Source organism: Pogona vitticeps, chromosome 2, assembly GCF_051106095.1.
Source record: "Pogona vitticeps strain Pit_001003342236 chromosome 2, PviZW2.1, whole genome shotgun sequence".
NCBI classification, from domain to species: domain Eukaryota; kingdom Metazoa; phylum Chordata; class Lepidosauria; order Squamata; family Agamidae; genus Pogona; species Pogona vitticeps.
Window position 1 is genome coordinate 197,029,956 of NC_135784.1, and position 21,939 is coordinate 197,051,894.

Consider the following 21,939-nt stretch of genomic DNA (forward strand, 5'->3'; position numbering starts at 1 on the left):
ATAATCTGAAACAAAAGCTGTTGCCTTTTTTTAACAGTGCTTCAGAGACTCCCAATTTGACTAAAGCACTGCTTTAGGCTGCCTTGCTTTGCTTCAGATAAATTAAAAAACAGAAACAACTTCTCTTAATTTTCCAAGTAAATTCTGAAGCCAAAGCATATCCCACTGTCTGCTCCTCTAAAAAGAGAACATTGATGAGACATGAGACTGTTACTCTATCCTATTCCATATTGCTGTGAATGAACACCTAGATTTCTCAAACGTTTCCACAAGTTATTTTAATGTATACTATCAGTATGTATTTGCAAGTAGGTAAGGTTTGTTTTACAGTTCGTTTTTATAGAAATCATATAGATGTGAGTAAATTTGATCCTAACAAGTTGCTGAAGCATACACTTTCCTCTTTTCAACCCCATATGCTTGGCAACACATTAAAAGCACTTGATGTAGGCTTTATTGAATGTTGACATTTTGTAGAATGCCGCAGTGGCTGCAGCGTTCAGCTTCCTGCAAGGAAAAGCATGACTTCAATTTTTGATTGCAGAGATTTACTTATTGGCAATATCTGGAATCCAGAATGAACCAAGTGGCTGCTTAAGACTTCATCAGGACAGAGTCTAGAGCAATCGCTCCCAGCCTTGGGTCCCCCCTTGGACTAAAATCCCCAGAAGCCTTCACCACTAGCTGTGCTGGCCAGGATTTCTGGGAGTTGTAGTCCAACATCATCTGGGGACCCAAGGTTGGAAAAACTAATCTGGAGGATTGTGCTCCCTTCTATAGGTAGCATCTTATTCCCTTATGGTCAGAACAAAGTACATAAACCTAGAAAGTTTTCAAATTTAACTTCCTGTAGAATGTGACTGAAGTAGCTGCCTATTTTTTCATCACAATTGTTAGCCCTGTGCAGGTAGCTTCCCACTGCTTAGACTTGCATTTCTTTGTAGCTGGTACCTTCCCAATTTTCTCCCATCCCTTAGCTAAATGCAAAGGTTGCAAAAAACATGCGCCTATTAATGCTTCCAAAAAAGCTCCTTCTGTCAAACTCAAAAGTTAGTGTGCACTTATAACAGCAGACCAGAATTAGAATAAAGCGAAGCTTGGAAACTCTTTTTTGCCACCTTTGGTATGGAGAGAAGTTCAAAGCAGCAGTGGGAAAATCATTACAAATGACAGAGGCTGTCATCAAGCCATTCTTTGTTTGAAAGGCAGGATATAAATGAATAATAAATAACTGCAGAACAAAAGCCTTGTCTAAAAGCACTCTTCCTCCAAAGACTGAATGGTCCCCCTCCTGTCAGTGAAAGTCACTGATTTAAAATCACTTTACAGTGGTGCCTCGCATAGCGACGTTAATCCGTGCAGCAAAAATCGCTGCTAAGCAATTTCGTCGCTATGTGATTTTTAAAAGCATATAGAAACACATTAAAACCTGTTTAATGCGTTCCTATGGGCAAAAAACTGACCTTAAAGCGAAGATCCTCCATACGGCAGCCATTTTCGCTGCCTCTTATTTATTTATTATTTATTTATTTATTGGATTTATATACCGCCCCATAGCGCTACAAGCACTCTCCGGGCGGTTTACAATTTTAATTATAAAGGCTACACATTGCCCCCCAGCAAGCTGGGTACTCATTTTACCGACCTCGGAAGGATGGAAGGCTGAGTCAACCTTGAGCCGGCTACCTGGGATTTGAACCCCAGGTCGTGAGCACAGTTTTAGCTGCAGTACAGCGTTTTAACCACTGCGCCACGAGCAAGGAATCGGCGTGAAAACACAACAGGGGGCCATTTTTTTAACCCGGTGGCCATTTTGGAACCGCCGATCAGCTGTTGAAAAATCATCGCTTTGCGATGATCGGTAAGCGAAACAGGGAACCGATCAACGTTAAGCGATAAAACCCCATAGGAAATATTGCTTTTACAATCACAAAAAGTTAATCGCTATGCGGTTTCATCGCTAAACGGAGCGCCCGTTAAGCGAGGCACCACTGTATTTAATAATCCAAGTGTATAGACCAGCATGAGCTTACCAGTGCTCATCTATAGGTATTTCCATCACAGTTCTGTAAAAAGAAATTTTTTTTAAAGCAACCCACAACCCAGTACGAGTTGAACCTTGTTTTGAGTTACAAGGAGCAAAGTTATTAGATAGCATTTGATCCCTAACTGTGAAAAATATGTCTTCGTGCTTCAGCCATGTTTCGCTTTTTAGCGTAGCGTAACCAGCTCTTCTGAAGATGTTGGGTGGATAGCCACGGTCCGGTCAAAGTCAGCTTTGGTTGCTCCCATTTTCACAGCCACTGCAAATCCTTGGAGCATTTCATCACACCCCAGGCCTTGCATGTGAAGTCCTACCACCTTGAAACACAAAAAACATAGCCATGTGAAACAGATTCATTCATCATCATCTTTCCACTTCCCTCACCAGTAACATAAAGCATTTCTCTCAGCAACTCCTGGCTTTCAACTTTAGGAAGAGACAGGCTTTATGAATAGCTAGTTTTTCTACACATTTTATACTCTTTATCGATATTTGTGAGTTCTGCATAAAATCTGACCGGAAAGGTATACAGTGGAGTCTCGAGTTAGTCGGCTCCACTTATGTACTTTTTGACCTATGGACTTCTCCGGCCGCAAAGTTTAACTTCGACGTGCGCCCGGAGAATCAACCTACGGACTGGAAGTGGGAGGCAGGGAAAGCGCCAAATTCGAATTTTGTGCTTTCCCCGCCTCCCCCTTCCAGGCCGTAGGTCATGCCTCCAGATGCCTTCCAGGGCTTCTCCGCTACCATGGGAGGCATCTCAGAAATCCCCCCACTGCCGATAGTGCCACTATCAGTGGCGGCGGGGGATCTCCAAGATGCCTCCCATAGTAGCGGGGAAGGCATCCGGAGGTCCCCCGCCGCTGCTGGGAGCCAAGCCGCGCCGGGCGATCCCGGCCATGCTCGCACTCCCAGGAGTCCGAGCATGGCCGCGATCACCAGGCGCGGCTCAGCTCCCAGCAGGGTCTGCGTCAGCGGGGGACCTCCGAATGCCTCCAAAGTACTATCCGCCGTGACGGACCTCCAAGAGGCCTCCCATGGCAGCGGGGAAGGCATCTGGAGGTTCCCCCCGCTGACACAGGCTTTCCCAGGGAGTAGACTGGGCCTACTGGGGGAAGGCTTCCCCCCGGTAGGCCCGGTCTACTCTGTGAAAGCCTGCATTGGTGGTGGTGGTGGTGAACCTCCGAGAAGCCTCCAGCAGCGGCAATGGCGGCAGCAAGGGACCTCCGAAAGGCCTCGGGCAGCGGCGGAGAAGCCCTTGGAGGCCTCGGGCAGCGGCGATGGTGGCGAGGGGAGACCTCTGGAAGGCTTCAGAAAGGTAAGTTTTAAATTAATTTTACCTTAATTTTTATTAATTTTTTTGTTTGGGGGGGTTTGGGCCAGGTACAAATTAAATGGTTTTCAATGAATTCCTAAGGGGAATGCATTTTCGGCCTACGGACCCCATTCAAATATGGATTAATTCTGTAGGTCGAGACCTCACTGTCTAGAAGTATCCTTAACTCATTTCTTTATTTTAAATAAAATTACCGTATTTTTCGCACCATAAGACGCACTTTTTTCCCACAAAACAGGGGGTTGGAAAGTCTGTGCATCTTATGGAGCGAAGAAAACAGATTATATTTTCCTGTTTTCTTCTCCTAAAAAATTGCTGCGTCTTATAGAAAGGTGCGTCTTATGGAGCGAAAAATACGGTAGTTTGTGGAGGAGCAGTTAATACATTTAATATGTCAATATTCCTCATAGAATTGTTACTCTGCCTTGCTTACCTTCTCTTCTTTATTGGCACAAACAAGTTTCATCACACACTTTGCTTTCCTTTTTGTTACAGCATAGTACATTGGAATAAAGGACGTTGTATAGGTTTTTACACTCTCTCTCCCATATACAGTTATGGCTTCCTCTGGAAGAAAGACATGAAAATATGTGTTTGCATATGTCAGAGAAAGAACAACTAAGCATTTGATATTATATGCCATCAAGGTAATTCTGACTGATGGCAACCCTAACTGGAGATGTGTGAGATATTTAAGAAGTACCTTTACCATTGCTATTCCCCCAGTGTGTTTCAATGGCAGAGCAGGAAGTTGAACCCAGCTCTTCTGAGGCCTAATCTGATACTCTAATACAGTACACTACATTGGCTTTCAAGGCATTATACAATGCAAAAAAAGCAAGCTAAGAAGTATAGTATGTGCCCTCTATTGTGATTTAGGTATTAGGATCTGCAAGTTGGGTTTCCTTGTCTTCTCTCAGTATGTTAGAAGCATAATCTTATTGGAGTTTAAAAAGTTGGCTATGATTTACCATTGCCACTCTGTAAGTTTCCACGGCCAAGTAGAGATTTAAATCCAGGTCTTTTGAGTTCTAATGCTATCACATATGCTTAAATAGCAGTAGTTGTCTTCTTTTAAAAACAGTAACTGAAAACAATTTATAGAGGCTGTTGTTATTCAAATATATAGGGCCCACCTGCCAAGGATGCCTGCTATAATAGAAGACACCCTGGAGTATGTTAGAACTGCTAAGCAAAAAGCATTTGCTGCAAGTACATCCTGGAGGGCCTTGATTACCATGTTTGGTTTGCAACTCGTAGCCCAAACCCTGTAACCATATGTGGCTAACCATTATCCCACTATTTGTACTGATTTGCTGGAGTAATTTTTTTTAATGTTCAAGCAGTTAATGACTTGACAAATGTCAAATATTTTCTGTACCAGAATTTGGGAACATCCTAATCTGTGGTCAAGGAACTCCAGAGAGCACTTAACCATTGAGAGGAAGAAGACAAATTCAGACCTAAACTACCATTATTACAATAATTTAATTACTGTTCTTGGTTGTTGTTTTTACTAAAACAGATTCTGGGCATCTTACAGATAAATATACTGAAGTCAGAAAGGACGGTGGTTGGAAAGTATTACAGAATCAGTTAAGACAGATCTTAAAGATAATCTCATCTAAACTCCTGCTCAATGCGAGATCTGCAGTGCCTAATGCAACTACTGTATCTCATGTCTGGCAGATGCCTGATGGGCTCTGCTAATGTCTGTGCATTCTCTTCTTAAAATGAAATTTCACCAGCACTATATCCTTGCTATGCAACTCTGGAACATGTTTTTTACCAGAACAGGAATATGGAACCTATTCTCTTCCATATGATGTTGAAATAATGTTCCTAGCCGCTGACTAGGCTGGCAGAGGCAAGTGGACACTGGGAAATCAGAATCATCCAGAAGGCCAGAGATCTCCCAGCCTTTCAGGGATAGTTTGTGTCATAAACACAATGGATTTTGTTACCTCAGCATTTATCTTCTGTTACACTAAACCATCTGAATGTAAACGGATGAGATCGGAGCACTTACCTTCTGTTAGTCCAACTGTTCCAATAGGTGGATGACTAAAGACCACTGTAGGAATGTTGGTGTAGTCAAGTTTAGAATCTGCTTTACCTTCAAAAAGCCGGTGTGCCAGTTTCCTTCCAGCAGCTATCGCAACTGTTGTAAAATGAAATTTTAGCATATCCCTTGACAGAGTCCGTATCTACCCACATGCATGTAACTCACTGACATGGCAGCGGACCAGTGCATTCACGTAAATCACTAAAGGGAAGCTACAGCATACCATTAATTAATGCATTTGTTTATGAGAATAGAGCTATGGATCTTTCCATGTGGGAAATCTGAGGATGGGGGTACAAGGCCCTACCTCCAAAGATCTGAGTTGGGATGAGGGGTACTGTGGTTTGGCCAAAGCAGTAAAAATATCTCTAGAGGCAGAATTCAGTTCAAGTATATTTGCAAAAAACTTTGGCATGAACCACCAGTTCAGCGGTTCATGCCGGTTCATTTTTCAGCCAAACAGGTGTATGGCATTTCCCAGCCTTATCTCCTCTGGTGGGCGCCCACTCAGAGGCAGTGCCCAGAGGAGGTGAGGCAGTGAGTGGGTGCCTTGTAGAGAAGGCAAAGCTCAGAAGTACCAAACACCTGTTCGACCAATAAACAAACTGCCATGAACTGCTAAACTGGCACTTCGTGTCAGTCTCTAATTTGTAATCCAACTTTAGTCCTTGGAGTAGCAGAAACATCTAGGGAAGGATATGTTTCAATTTGGGACAGATTAATAAAATACCAAAAAAAAAAAAAGCAAAAAAAAAAAAGCAAAGTGTGCTGTTTATATACCGCCCCATAACGCTTCAAGCACCCTCTGAGCAGTTTACAAGTTAATTATGCAGGCTACACATTCCCCTGCCCCCACAAGCTGGGTACTCATTTTACCAACCTCAGAAGGATGGAAGGCTGAGGGAGCCTCGAGCCGGCTACCTGGGATTGGACCCTGGGTCGTGAGCACAGTTTTGGCTGCAGTACAGCAGTTTAACCACTGTGCCACGAGGCTCTTCAAAGAAGAGAAGCCAAGAAACCACATCAGTAAAATACCAAGCAACTTTCATAAGTATTTAAGAGTTTTGCTGGATCAGGTAAAGACCTGTTGGCCCATCATTTAGCTTCTTTTATCTACCAATGTGATGCCTACAGGAAGGATAGGAACATGCTTGAGGATAATTTTATCTGTAGTAATGTTTTCTACCAATTCATCCAAAAGGTGTAACTGGTTAATATTCCTCGATCTCTCTAGATCCCTTTTAAAATATTAGTATTACTTTGGCTGCTTTCCACATCTAATGCAGAGATAAATTTTAAGGACATACCATATTTTTCGCTCCATAAGATGCACTTCCCCCCTAAAATAGTGGGGGAGAAAGTATGTGCGTCTTATGGAGTAAATACAGTAAAAAAAGGGTTCAGCCACCACCACCCAGAAGCCTCCCACTGCCATGCTGGGAGGCCTCTGAACTGGCACCAGAGACTGCTTGTTGTTTGGACCTCACCATTCTGTACTGCTAGCTTTCTAGGATCTGCTTCCTGCAGCCTACCTGGAAAACCAGCAAGGCCAATAGCACTAGCAATGAGAATAGGCAAGGACCAAAGGGAAAAAAAAGAGTGATTCTAGAATAACCAGGAGAAACCACAAACACAGTTCCCCACTTAGGCAGTTGATTTTCCCACATTTGGGGAAATCATAGGGGTCAGCACATCCAAAGTGCAATAGATGAGCCTTACCCTGGGAAAACCACTTTTACAATAATGGTATCTCCCCTGCCAGGTATAAGTTGTAATGGCCCCTGAAAATTCTTCCCCTTTCTGTGCCCTATCCCCCAAAGGCATGGTGACCCCCCGGCTGCACCTCCTGATCAGAACAGGGCTGAACAGCCCCAGTCCTGAAAGAGGCCAAGAGAGCTCCTCAGTGTTTTGGGGTGCCCCACAGGACCCCCATCAGGGGCTGGAATGTTCCTCCCACAATCCTCCAGTACACAGATATTAGCGTACCTAATATGCGGGGAAGGCAGGGAAAGTGGGGAAATTCAAACTTTCAGTTAGTGAAGAGGCTGCTTGTCTGCTTCCTTGCTAGTCCAAGCAGTTAGAGAGCTGGGAAAGAAACCTGGGACTGCCTGGTATCGTCATTTTAAAATGTAAAATTTAGTTTAAAAGCTGCTTGTTTTGGGTTAAACCGTGCTTGGGTGAAAAGGTGCTCTGTTTGAGTTGAAACCTGCTTGTGTAGAAACGTGCATGCTTGCCTTAAAAATCTGCTTGTTTTTCTTTAAAAGCTGCTTGTTTTGGGTTAAACCGTGCTTGGGTGAAAAGGTGCTCCGTTTGAGTTGAAACCCGCTTGTGTAGAAACGTGCATGCTTGCCTTAAAAATCTGCTTGTTTTTCTTTAAAAGCTGCTTGTTTTGGGTTAAACCCTGTTTGGGTGAAAAGGTGCTCGTTTGAGTTGAAACCTGCTTGCCTGGGAAGCGTTTCAGACCAGCGCCGATCAGCTGTTAGGTGGGGAGAAGGCAGGAGCGGAGAAGAGCACAAAATGGCTGCCGGCTGCCGGCTGCCTGCTGGCTTTTAGCTGTTTGGGGCTCTTTTTTGACTGTTCTGGGGTCTACCAAGGCACTGTGAAGAGCAAGGCTCAGTCTACAATACCTGGCAAGTGACTTTCTTTTAAGTTTTTAAATGTTTCTGACCTTCCCCCCCCCATAAAAATGCATTAATTAATTTTCAATGCATTTCTATGGGAAATTTGGATTCAACTTGCAAACTTTTCAACTAGTTCTGGGCATCTAATAGAGAATGTATTTCCAAAGGGTGTTGCAGCAAGGAAACTAACTGTGCCTCATGACTCCTAACTGGATTACAGTACCTGCTTCCTGATTTCAGCTACTATAGTTTGTATTCAGTTTTTTGGCTTTGTGTGGCCTAACCTGTTGTGCCTTGCATGCTATAAATGTTCAATTATGTCAGAAACCCGAGATTTGGTCTTATGCTGAGCATGTGCTATTGCTGGTGAATGGGTTAAGCTTTGTGTTGCTGTTCTTTTGCATAACCTAAAGTAAATAAGGAAAACCAGCTGTTAAATAGTTAAATTCCACTATTTATCCTCCACACAACTAAAAGGGACCTCTCAATGCAGTGCCAAATCAGACAAACCATTTCTAACTTAATATAGGCTTGAGCTGTAGCTGGGTAGAGTTGCACAACAATCTCATCTGTCATTGAGACATTTCTATAAGCATGGGGAGGAGGTGGATGAAAGGAAATGTAAAATATAGGTAGCGTGGTATAGGTCTTATCATTGGCTGATAATGGTCTATATGTACTTGAATTAAATTTATGTTACACACATTTATGGTATATAAACTAGAGTACACAAAGCTTTAAGTCTCTCCATTTGTTAATGACAGTGGTAATGGTTCTTAATGCCACTGTTGACTGCTGTTCACTTTACATGGTTCAAATGTTATTCTGCTATAGTTTATTAAATATTTTATTACACTATTTGGTTCAAAATATATTTTCCCTGTTTTCCTCCTCTAAAAATTATGTGCGTCTTAAGGTCCGGTGTGTCTTATGGAGCAAAAAATACGGTAATACAGTGGTGCCTCACATTACAACGTTAATTCGTTCCAGCGAAATTGCTGTAAAACGAAAACGTAATGCGAAATAAAAAAGCCCATAGAAACGCATTAAAATCCGATTAATGCTTTCCTATGGGCTTGAAACTCAGTGTCCAGCAAAGATCCTCCATAGTGCGGCCATTTTCGCTACCCGTGCAGCAAGGAATCCGTCCCAGAAAAGACCGGGGAGCCTTTTTTTTTTAACCCGGCGGCCATTTTGAAACCGCCGATCAGCTGGCCAAAAATCGTCGTTTTGCGAGAATCAGTCCCCGAAGCAGGGAACCGATCATCGCAAAGCGAAATTCCACCATCTTCTGTTCTTCTCCAAGGGGAGGGAAACTAAAAGTTTTATGAAATATTTCCTTACTGCAAGGTGGGGAATCAATAATCTTCCAAATGTTAATGAACAGTCACTTTCATCACTCCTCACCACTGGTAGTGGCTGAAAGGAAGTGGCTGAAGGGAACAGGAATCCAGCACTATCTGTAGGGCCCTGGGTTCTCCACCCTGGCTTAAAGGCAGATAACAAAAGAGAGATGTTACCAAAATCATTACAGTGTGACCTCAAACTAGAAGTTTCTGCCATTTAGGACATGTAGTATTTCCTTCAGTCCTTCATCACTGATCCTGCCAATTTTCTATAGTCAGAAGCTACCAATATTCGATAAAGCAAACATAAGATCACAGAATGCCTGTTTATTTTTGTGCAAGCCAGCATTTTGAAGATGATTTCCTCTTGAGGATATCCAAGACACATACTGTAGATGGTGCCTTTTCAATATTCAACTGCAGAAAGCTGCCACAATGATCTGAGGAGGCTCCGGTTAGATGCCTGGGCACAGGTGAAGTGATCAGGCATGCAACTGGTACTCATCAGATTGCAATGGTGGCTTCTGCAGTTAGGAGCTCCAGGTGCTTCAAACTGAAACACATTATAGTTTATGCTGCCTGGATAACCTAGTGGTTCAGGTGTCTGCCTGCAGAGCCAGAATTTGGGAGCTTAATACCCCACTGTGCCTCCTGGGAGTAGAGCCAGCCTGTGTAACCTTGGGCAAGCTGCACAATCTCAGAGCACCTGCAGAAGAAGGGAAGGGTAAGCCACTTCTGACTATTCTCTACCTGGAAAACCCTGAAAAGGATCATCATAAATCAGAATTGATTCCACAGCACATGATGATGACCGTTTATAAACACATGTTCTATAAACGTAAATGCACTCAGAGACTCTTCTCCCTAAGACCTTGTGACTCAGCCGCTGTCTGCTTTTCTCAGCTGACCTCAAGAGACCTTATTAAACAATTTTTATTTGTGAAATATTTTCGCTCAAGGCTTGTATAATAGAACATGCAGTTTTGTATTGTACGCATATATCACATTTATTTTTTAAAAATAGCATGTTAGTCTGTTTTAGATAATACCTGAAGAAAGTGTTGGCCTTGCACAAAAATAACAGACACTTGCTGATCTTGTGTCATTTTTTGATTTGTTGTGCTTCCTTGATTTTGTCAGCATTCTATAAAGCACATGGAAAAGTTGGTGAGCAAAGAAAGATACCCAGGCAGTCGCCTCGTGGCTTTCATGTATTCTCACAGCTCTTGCCCATACTTTTAGAATTTTGGTGAAGAATGAATGGGCTCCCACACAAAGTTACACAATCCTTTTAGGAAAACATCATTACCTGGAGTTAGAAGCGCTTTTCCACAGACATCTCCAAGAGCATAGATCCCCTTCCTGCTGGTATTTTGGAACTCATCAACTACAATGTGACCTAGATCATCTGTCTTCACATCCTATATTAGGAAAGAAAGCAAAAGTCAAACCTGGCATCTTAAGAATGAATATGCAAGAGATGTGGCACTGCAGCGTCTTGGATATCTAGGCTATGCAACGTTTTAATAAAATTGCCTGGCCTGAAGACAAGGGAAAGTAAGCGTTTTCTCCCCATATCGCTTCAGAAAGCAATACATACAGGGCAAAAAGGCAAGGATTATGCCAATGCGTAGCCAGGCTGTCTGTCTATTTTATGTCTCATGTTCAGAGCTTTGCAAGGCACGCTTCAATATGGATTCTTTCAAGTATTTTTCAAGTGGCCAAAACTGTGCATAGGTTAAGATAATCTTATCGTTGGAAAGAGGCACCAAAAGGTTTCAGCCAGAAAACCAAATTTATGTGTTTTAACTACTACCCCACAATCCTTCTCCTAGATGTCCTGCTTTTTTTAAAAAAACTACCAAATTTATCACTGGATCACCTTATTACTACATCAATACATTACAGTGGTGCCTCACTTAGCGATGTTAATCCGTGCAGAAAAAAATTGCTGCTAAGCGATAACATCGCTAAGCAAAAATAAAAAGCCCATAGAAACGCATTAAAATGCTATTAATGTGTTCCTATGGGCTAAAAGCTCACCTTTAAGCGAAGATCCTCCATAGTGCCGCCATTTTCGGTGCCTCTAAAGCGAGGTTTCGGTGCCTGAAAACAGCGGGCGGCCATTTTGTTGACCCAGCGGCCATTTTGAAACCGCCGATCAGCTGGCCGAAAATGGGGGCTTTGCGATAATTGCTTCCCTGCGATCATCGCAAAGCGTATTTCCCCCATAGGGACCATCGCAAAGCGATCGCTTTTGCGATGGCAAAAAGTCCATCGCAAAGCGATTTCGTCGCTATATGGAGCAATCACTATGCGAGGTACCACTGTATTTTAGAACTAGATCACCTCTGTATGGACACACAGAAAAAAAGGATAAAAAGGATGTGTTTGTATGTTACAGAGAATTTTTAAAAGTGTCTCTTTCCTAATATCATGAAACATTTTAAATGGCCCACTGGCTTTACAATGAACCATATAAGGAGAGCCAAGTACCATCAGAGAGTAAAATCAAAGGAAGGGGGACTGTGGGCTGTGGCACAGATCAAAAAGCATCAGACTGAGGTCATGAAGACAATGGCACAGAAACAATCTACATTCTCCATATGATCATCTAATCTGAATAGTGTTGTAATATGCAACCTGTAACATGTCTGGCAACCTCCTTTATTAATTTCTCAGCAAATAGAAGCATAAAATAGGCTGCAAATCAAGCTTCAGCAAAGCCAAATCACACCAATTCAGGTTGCCAGTGGAGTCGCAACCTCAACTGAATCAACTAGTTCAGTTCGCATGAATAAAGAAAAATGTTTGGAAGCAAACACATATTGTAATGCAGCTTTCCCCACCCTGATACCCTCAAAATGTTTTCAACAGAACCCCTTAACACCAGAGCTCACCACTGATCATGCTGGCTAGTGATGATGAGGCTTGAAGTTAAAAAAAAAAACACCTGGAGAGTAGCAGATTGGGAAATGTTGGTCTAATTTAACACTCCCACTTTGTTGAGAGAACAGGGAAATGTTTCTTAAGATTGTTGTAACCATCTGCAGTTTCTTTTTTAATTTTTTTTATTTTATACAAAAAAAACACCAAAAAAACCCACATACATAACAACAAAAATACAGAAAAAAATTACAAGTAATAGTGCTTATTATAAACTAAATTCTAACGTGCACCCCATACCCACGGGACTCTATTTAATAATATTTTATTACAGATTACCTCTCCAAAATTGTATTGAGTATTCTTTAGAGGCTTCCCCCCTTCCTTTCACTAACACAAATTCCACAAATTTACCCCAAATTCATAGAAATTGTTAGAACTTATTTCCCCTCTTTTTATTTTAAGTTCCATAGTCAATTTATCATTTAATGCAATGTCCCATACTTCACAATACCAGTCTTCTATTTTAATATCATTCTTGTCTTTCCAAAATCTAGCTATTAATATTCTAGCACCTATCATAAAATTGGTGATTAATTCTTTCAAGTGATGGTCCAAATCTGTATTATCAAAAATTGACAATAAAGCAATTTTGGCATTAAAATCAATATCTTTACCAAATATATCACACATTTCCTTAAAAATCAATTCCCAAAATTTCTTACCCACTTTACATTCCCGCCACATATGAAAATACGTACCAATTTCCTCATCACATTTCCAACATGCTTTGGGGTATGTTGGATTTATTATATTTAATTTTACAGGAGTCATATACCACCTTAGGCAAATTTTTAAAAAAAATTCCTTTATTCTTGTTGACATTAATCTTAACACTCTCATCCTCCACATTTTTGTCCAATCCTCTATTTTAATTTCTGTTTTTTAATGATTTTCCCAAATTAATTTTAAACCTTCTATTCCTCATTCTTTTTCCTCTTGTTCCAAAATTATATACTTTACTTACTATTCCTTTCAAAATTGTATCTTGCATATCTTCATGTGATGACAGAAATTGTTCGTACTTAGTAAGTTCTCTACATTTACCATTAGTTTTCAACCAATCCTTTGTCCAGGTGTCTAATTGAATAAGATTATACCATGATAGTTTATTAGTTTGAAATTTAGACATAATCAACTCCTTCGATCTCATTTTACACATCCAGTCCTTCAATCTTGCAACCCTTTTATTCTTAAATAGTTCTACTAAATCCTTTAAATTTGTAGGAAAATTTTCTGTCTCAGTCACTAATTTTAATGGTGAAGTTGAGGGACAAAACTTCTCTTTATATTTATTCCAAATATTTAACAGGTTTCATAAAAAAGGGGTTTTCATCTGATTTATTGAACTTTTCTTTACTATATTAAACAAGTATCCTTCAGCATTTCCATTTATTTCTGAAGATTCCATCTCCCACCAAATTAATTTTTCTTTATTGTATATAATATCTCCAATAACTCTTAATTGATTTGCTATATAATAATTTTTAACATTGGGCATATCTAAACCTCCTTTTATTTGAGCCTTATACCAATATCTTTTATTTATTCTAGATTTTTTTGCCTTGATTATAAAATCCATTAATTAATCCCTGCCAATATTTAAAATCCTCTTCTTCCAATTGTATTGGGAGCATCCTAAATAAAAAAGTAATCTTCGGTAGTATTTTCATTTTAATTATAGCGATCCTTCCAAACCATGATAGTTTCAATTTGGCATACTCTTGCAATTTATCTTTAATTTTATTTTTTAATTTATTAAAATTTTTCTCTTTTAATTTTTGAGTTGTTCTATGTTTCTACCTAAATATTTGATAAGATTACACATTTTAACGCTATATTTATTCACAAACATTTCTTGTTCCTGTATATTATAGTTATCTGCAGTTTCTATAAGTTTCTGAAGATTAAGCAGCCTGATAAGTTGGGACAGGTTTTCTGTTAAATGAAAGCTGTTTTTACTGACAGCCATATTCTTGACTATTATATTATGCAATTGATGATATGCACTGGATTTATATTTGTAGTGTATTATTACGTTACACAGTGTCGAAAAGAAATCGTTACTGCTCACCACTCGGTCAAGATTTAGTGTCCTTGTGCTGGGCTCTCTACCAATGGCCCACAAGAGGCAATCTACATCTTCAATAGTCTTAACGGTGGGTTTATGGTTGTGGGGAGAGGATGTTACCGTCACTGCCAGAAGTCCAGAAGGTGATTTTGTGACTGATTTAACCTATAGAGAAACAAGAGATGGCTGAAGTACAAGAGAGCAAGTTAGGACAATATAATGAGAAAATAGCTGAAGTAAGGTTGGATTGTAAAGGTCAACTTTTTTCTCTTTTTTTTTTCCTGCTTCACCCCTCTTCTATCATATAGGTAATTTCACAAGCTGTTACAAAATCTATTATTTTCACTTTTAAATTTCCGACAAGTCGTAAGCATGGCTGTAGTCATAAAAGACACAAAAGTCAACCTCCTCAGAATTTCCACTTTCATGTGAGCAAAAGAAATGATCGATCATCAAGGCAATGTCTGCCCAAATTTCATGAAACCACGGGGCAGGCAAAAATATTTTCTGATGATTCGAGGAAGGAGTCCGGACTGTTCTGCACAACTTCACTGTTCCCAGCAAGCAGAATAAGCTGCAGAAATCTCCAGCCATTATAAGTTACGCAGAACAGAGTATGTAAAACATAATTAGGTGGCAACAAGGCATGCCAACTTGCTTCTCTCCCTTTTAAAAAAACCCTTTTATTTCTGCTAGCCTCTGTCTATCTCCAATCTGTTTTAATAAAGCTTTTCCAGGTTTTCAATAACTGCCTAAATTAGAATAGGCTTATTAGGTACAAGCTGTAGGTGTGTGTTCTGCAGAACCCTAGGAGTAGTTGTTTTTCAAGCACTTATGTGCACAACATGATTTTCATTATTAACTAAAGTTGCAAAATAAAGCTTTTCTTAATATATAACTTGTGACCCAAATGTGGAATTTTTATTTTTATTCCCCACAGTCTTGATTAGGTAGAGACAACTGGCAACTTTTTGGAATAACCACAGAAAGCTCCATGTACTTGGCCTCAACATTTGGCAACCTGTCCTAATTATATCACTTCGTACAGAAACCGTATTAGTAATGCTGCATAAAGTGGCCTGTTCTTGTGTTTCTGCTACTTCCTCTCAAGCAGTATTAAGTAAGCGTAATTTATATGCCATCTCACTGAGCGCTGAGGAAAGTTCCTTTACTAAACTCACTGATCCCAGGATCTTAAACCAAACCAAACAGCTAGCCAAGATATATATATCCCTACTGAGAAGTAAAACTATTCTACACTATATAAAAAACAGTTTATGCCTTTAAGGTGACTAACAGTTGATTATTAAAACGCGACACATAACGAGGAGGCGCAATACCCATGAATGTTTCCAGACTTCCACGCCACTGTTCTCCAACTCCTGAGTGCAGTTTGAACTGATCATAGAATCAAAGTTTCTCAGCACCTGTAGGGAAAAGCATTCAATCAGATTTTCTGTTCATTCACAGAAAGAAAGAAAAAAGACCCCTCACTTATTAGGGCTACTGTAACATAAGGATGACAAATGAGATATGAATCTAGAAGTCCCGAGTTCATGGTGGGCACTTACTTTGAACTCAAAAAATTCCAGTTCTCTCAGACCTCACTCTCCTTCTATATCTGTAATATACAGATAAGAAGACTAACTTCTTTGGAGAAATGTTGCAAGGAACAGAGAGCATGTATGTGAAGCAATTTTTTTCTCTCTTGTCCTATTGTATTACCAAACCAAGTCACAGTTAATTGTTTTCATGCTACTGTGGTTTTGCAGCAATGAAGCACCTTCTTGTTCACAAAATGAGCTACTTAACACATCCCATCTTCATTTGTTCTATAATAAAAAAGAATGTGGCTAATATTTGTATTTCAAATCACAACACATTAATGTCATAGGTACAGTAAAGGAACTATAACATTGCTGCAACATACTAATATATAATCATTATACATAACTACACAGAATATTGCTTAACCAGATAACAATTTAAAGTTTTGCCCCATCCTAAAATACAGAGGCTGCATTATGCTCCCACGTCATCCATCAATGTGAATTTCAAGATCTTGCAGTTCCTCTCTTTGAACAATATTGAGCAAAGACTTCAGATCACACGAGTGCACCAGAGGCAGCATCTGTTGCCTGGATAACACAGCCACAGGGAAGTATAGGAAACTGAAGTAGCCAGCATTAACAGGAGATGTCATGTCACAGACAATGAGCTATGGATGTCCTGTTAGGAGGCAGGAAAGAAAGCGAAGCACATCTTACCCAGCAGGCCCATCAGTCTGTCTCTGGTACCAAATGGCTGTTCCATAATAATGGAATAGAATTTGTTGAAACTTCCATGTACAGAGGGCTTTTCAGAAGAAGCCCAGATCAGAACTTTCAAGTAATCCATCTCTTGCCAATATGGAAAGCCTCATGATTACAAATATGAACTTATCACATTGAAATCTCACTCACTCCTCATGAAAGGCTGTCAAGGTAGAGAAAATGAGTTGTCCAAGGCCACAAGTGACTTTCAAAGCTCAACACAGACTTGAACTATCAACGCCCAACAGTCCACCTACCATACTACCCTAGATGTTAATCACAGATAGTTTGAAGCAGAAGGAATGTGAAGAGAGCAGGAGACAGAAAGGTACATGCTACAACAAGCAATACGTTCATAAACATGTAGAGAAGGGCAAGAACATGGTCAGCAAATGCTGTTTAGAAGCCAGAAATTCTTGGGGCTTGGTTGTTGTTTTTTTAAAGGTGAGGTTCTAGCCTATGGAAGAAAAATAATTGCAAGCTGCAGCCATATTACATTTTAAAGATATCTGTCATATGTTAAACATTTTCAAAATCAAATTCTGGAAGAGCCTTTTAAAAGCAAGGGAATTGTGTACAGTACAACCAGTAGACAACCTGCTTCTGATGTAAAGAGGGGCAGACATAAGACATATCCCACCTCCTCTCTGTGAGCTAATAATTTCAACACACATGTAATGGAGACCAGATGAAAGTCACAAAGCTTACTCTGCCAATTGCTAGCACCAAGCAAGGTAATAGCAACAGGAGTAAATCAGGGATCAGGTAACACTGGCACTGCCTCAGAATAACCCAATACAGTGGTGCCTCGCTAGACAGTTACCCCGCATGACAGTTTTTTCGCTAGACATCGACTTTTTGCGATCGCTATAGCAATTTGCAAAACAGTGATTCCTATGGGGGAATTTCGCTGGACAATATTTGGTCCCTGCTTCGCAAACCAATTTTCGGTAGACAACGATTTTGACAGCTCCCTCCCGCTTGCAAAATGGGTGTTTTCGCAAGACAGCTATTTAAACAGCTGATTGGCGGTTCGCAAAGCGTCTTTCCTATGGCCAATCTTTGCTAGACAATGATGATTCTCCCCCATTGGAACGTATTAAACAGGTTTCAATGCATTCCAATGGGGAAATGCTTTTCGCTAGACAATGATTTCGCTAAACAGCGATTTCAGTGGAATGGATTATCATCGTCTAGCAAGGCACCACTGTATATCATTCCCAACATGCATCCCTCAGAGAAGCCCAACACAATGCATGGTAGAGACAGGAAAAGCAAAAGTAAGTGAGTATGCCTTACCCTATCAAAGCGTATCAGTAAGGAGGTCTTGGAGCCTAAGGCTGAAAGGATGCCAGCTATCTCCACAGCTATGTAGCCAGCTCCAACCACAACAGTACGCCTGAGAGAAAGAATAATGGACTGTAAAACATGTCTCTCACATACAAACAGGCATGCATATCCACACCATTCACACTCGCATCCTCTTATCAACCTTTTGGTCTTTTAAGGTGCCACAATACTTCTTATATTTTTCTTCTGTTTTTTATTTTATAAGCTGAAACAGACTAACATGACCATTTCTTTCATAAATGGATTTAACACACACACACCCATATAAAATTACTGTTTGGCATAATATTTTACTAGTGAAACTGTGGCTCCACCTATCCTGATTTCCAATTTGACAAAATAGTGCAGGGAACATGTTCAGCAAATCTCCAAATACTTTCATGTTAGGTTCATGAGCCTGGTTTCTGCACTTAAATAAATTTTACAATAAGTTTCGTATTTTAAACTTTGATGTGAGAGGTGCGCATGTGGTGTGTATGTGTGTGCACGCATACACACACCTCACACATTCCCACTCATTCACCCATCCACCCATAACCTGTAACCCACATAATTTCCGAATAATCTCCATTTCAACAAAACAAAATTAGTACAAGTTCACATTAAAATGTCCAAAACTGATTGCAACTTACTTAGGCAACTCTTCAAGTTCAAAGAACCCATCGCTACTAATTCCCAAGCTGGCCCCTGCAAAGCAATAAGATAGGATCCTAAACATTTACGTTCATTAGTTGTACATATACATTGATTAATGTGTAACAAAATCAAAATGAAAGTATTGTGGCAGTTTAAAGCCATAACAGATCTGTTTTCATCTGAACATTCAAGGATTACTATCTGCTTTCAACATGTTTTGTAATCCACAAACACTCACTTATTCTCAAATACTGTAAATCTGTTGGGTCTTTTAAGTGCTACAATACTTCTTAAATATTTGGTCTGTTTTTATACACTCAAACAGACTAATGTGAACAGCTCTTTCATAAGTGGATTCAACTCATGCAAAAGTTCAATTTTTAAAAAAAATACAGAATTGCTTCATATATCCAGATAAAAATATGAAAAATGTATCATACAGCTACACTCATTAGAGAACCAGGAATTTGCCTGGAGTGGCCCTTACTAGCAGATACACTTACCATGTCAGAAAAATGCACCTAGTAACAGACCAAAAGTACTTCTAGCTAGCAAAGCTGAAAGGGCAAAGGTTCCTCTAGGAAGGATGGTATGAATATGTGTATTGTGTGTGTACTATATACAGTGGTGCCTCGCACAACGAGTGCACCGTAGAGCGATGAATTCGCTCTAAGAGGCCAGTTTTGCGATCGCAAATGTGATCGCACACCGATGCCTGCATAGGGCAAAAATCGCGGTTCGCTTACCGACCTTCGCTTTGCGACCCGCCGATCAGCTGTTCGGCGGCTACAAAATGGCCGCCGGAAGCCCCAAAATGGCCGCGTGCAGCGTTTTTGCGCCCTCGTTAAGCGAGGGGAGGGCGCGAAAATGGCTGCCGGCCATTGCAAAACATCGCTGAACAGTGAGTAAATCAGCCAATGGGCTTCTCTGCCCCATTCAGCGATGTTTTCACACAGCGAGGGTTAATCCGGCACCACTGTATTACATACAAGGAATAGAATCAAATAATGGAAGAATCTTAACGAAGCTGAGATATCAAGCATAATTACAAGTCAGCAGAAGAGCGACACAGTACTAGAGAAATCCCAGAACCACCCTGGGAGCAGGCATTCACAAATTCCTCCACCAGCCCACGAGGGCCAAGTTTCTCTTGTGAGAGGGATGCGCAGAAGCTCACAATGTCCCCTCACTCCAAATTCCACGTGAGGGTAATAATTCTATAGGCCTGTGTAATGGCATTTGCTGGCACATCTCTCTTACTACTATTATTTTTCCATTTCCTTTTTTTTCTCTTTCTACTCTCAAAATGTGTACTTCATGAAAATGTATATATACAGTGGTGCCCGCGCATAGTGACGATAATCCGTTCCGGATAAATCGTCGCTATCCGGAAACTTCGCTATACGGGGCAAAAAAACCCATAGGAACGCATTAAACTCCGTTTAATACGTTCCTATGGGGGATAAACTCACCGCTAAGCGGGAATCCTCCATAGGGCCGCCATTTTCGCTGCCTCGGTAAGCGAGGAATCGGCGCGAAAACGCTGCGGGTGGCCATTTTCTTGATCCGGCGGCCATTTTGGAACCGCCAATCAGCTGTTCTAAAACATTGCAATGCGAAGATCGGTAAGCGAAACGCTTACCGATCATCGCAATGTGATGTTTACCCTATTTAAACATCGCAATGCGATCGCAAAAGCAATCGCAAAAAATGCGTCGCTATGCGGATTCGTCGTTAAACGGTGCGCTCGTTAAGCGAGGCACCACTGTATATTAAAAAGTAGATGAGGTATTTTGAGCAAAAGTGTTTCTGGATCCAAATAGAATATGGAGTATAACCACTGCCTTAGGTTGCAGAAAGCTGCTCCCTTTGGGTGTATTTTTTAAAAATAATTTTTTATTAATTTTATTTTATCAATCCATTCAAATTAACATAACGGAACAATACCTATTGCGTTACAATAATAATACATTTCTTATTCTTCAACTCTTAAACTGTCATACACATAAATGGTTTACATTATTTTCACAGTCTCTTCCACAGCTGATTACTGCATTTTTATATCTCGCTGATGTTGCTTAGAATAACCAGCAGTCCAACCTACTGTCCACTTGGTTTACTCTATATTTTGATACAATACTGGATTTCAAGAGGGGGTGCCATATCTTCATAAAGTTATCTTTTTAAATCTCCCTTCTGCATAATCTGACCCGATTATCCATTTCTCCACCACCACCATTGCCCATACTTTATTCATATATTTTTGCAAAGTGAGGTCATGAGCATCTTTCCAGCACTGAGAAACTTCATTCTGCGCTACTCCTATAACAGTTCCCACTAATTACAGTGGTGCCCCGTATAGCGAGGTTAATCCGTTCCGGATTAACCCTCGCTATACGGAATCATCGCTAAACGGGTAGGGGAAAGGTATTGGAACGCATTAAACTTCGTTTAATGCGTTCCAATACCTTCGTTACTTACCCGTTCAGCGAGGATTCCAGGTGCTGGCAGCCATTTTCGCGCCTTCGCTAAGCGAGGGCAGGGCGCGAAAACGGCTTCCGGCAGCCATTTCCGGGCTTCCGGCGGCCATTTTGGAACCGCCGATCAGCTGTTCGGCGGCTCCAAAATGGCCGCCGCAATACCCGATCTTCGCAATGCGGGTTTTCCCCATTGCGAAGATCGGGTATGTTTCCGTATAGCGATCCCAAAAAAGGGATCGCTATACGGAAACATCGCTATACGGTGCACTCGTTAAGCGAGGCACCACTGTACTTATTTGATAAATTTTCCTTTCCTCTGGTAAATAGTGAGAATAATAATGTTTCATTTGGAACTTTTTATTTATTTGTTATTTTTTTCTTCTAGCCAATTAATTACCTCATACCAGAATTCTAATGTTCCCTTATGGGCACACTTTCTCCAGCACAATTCTGGTAACTCTGTTAATTTCATGTAGCTTGGCAGGACATAAGTGTTACTTGTGAACTACTTTTATCACCATTTCTTTACCTAGAAGTTGAGTCACAGCCACTGGACTTCTTTCTTGTTAGGCTGACACATTTCGCTCGTCATCCAAGTAGCTTCTTCAGTCTGAAGTCCAGTTGCCATGACTCAGCATCCAGATAACCTCCCCTGGATGACTGAAAATCTTCACAGATATATCATTTCGTTGGATTTTGCTGATTCTGATTTGTATGGTTGGGTGTTCCATA

The 21,939-nt window shown here is 40.7% G+C and overlaps 1 protein-coding gene and 1 pseudogene across 2 annotated transcripts in view; both read right to left on the reverse strand.

Moving 5' to 3' along the window:
• The window catches only part of GSR (glutathione-disulfide reductase), a 37,312-nt gene that overhangs the window by 9,046 nt on the left and 6,327 nt on the right, over window positions 1–21,939 (reverse strand). The window contains exons 6-13 of one of the 2 annotated variants that reach the window (XM_072991883.2): window positions 18,724–18,778; window positions 18,041–18,140; window positions 15,770–15,856; window positions 14,433–14,594; window positions 10,722–10,833; window positions 5,410–5,541; window positions 3,814–3,947; window positions 2,171–2,361 (exon numbers count right to left, since the gene is read on the reverse strand). In XM_072991883.2, the coding sequence (XP_072847984.2) occupies window positions 2,212–2,361; window positions 3,814–3,947; window positions 5,410–5,541; window positions 10,722–10,833; window positions 14,433–14,594; window positions 15,770–15,856; window positions 18,041–18,140; window positions 18,724–18,778 (932 nt within the window). In that variant the 3' untranslated portion in view covers window positions 2,171–2,211. Of the gene's footprint in view, window positions 1–431; window positions 2,362–3,813; window positions 3,948–5,409; window positions 5,542–10,721; window positions 10,834–14,432; window positions 14,595–15,769; window positions 15,857–18,040; window positions 18,141–18,723; window positions 18,779–21,939 lie in introns of those variants that run through there. The other variant, XM_072991882.2, reaches the window with a different exon arrangement.
• On the reverse strand, window positions 7,061–7,215 carry LOC140705113 (U1 spliceosomal RNA; annotated as a pseudogene).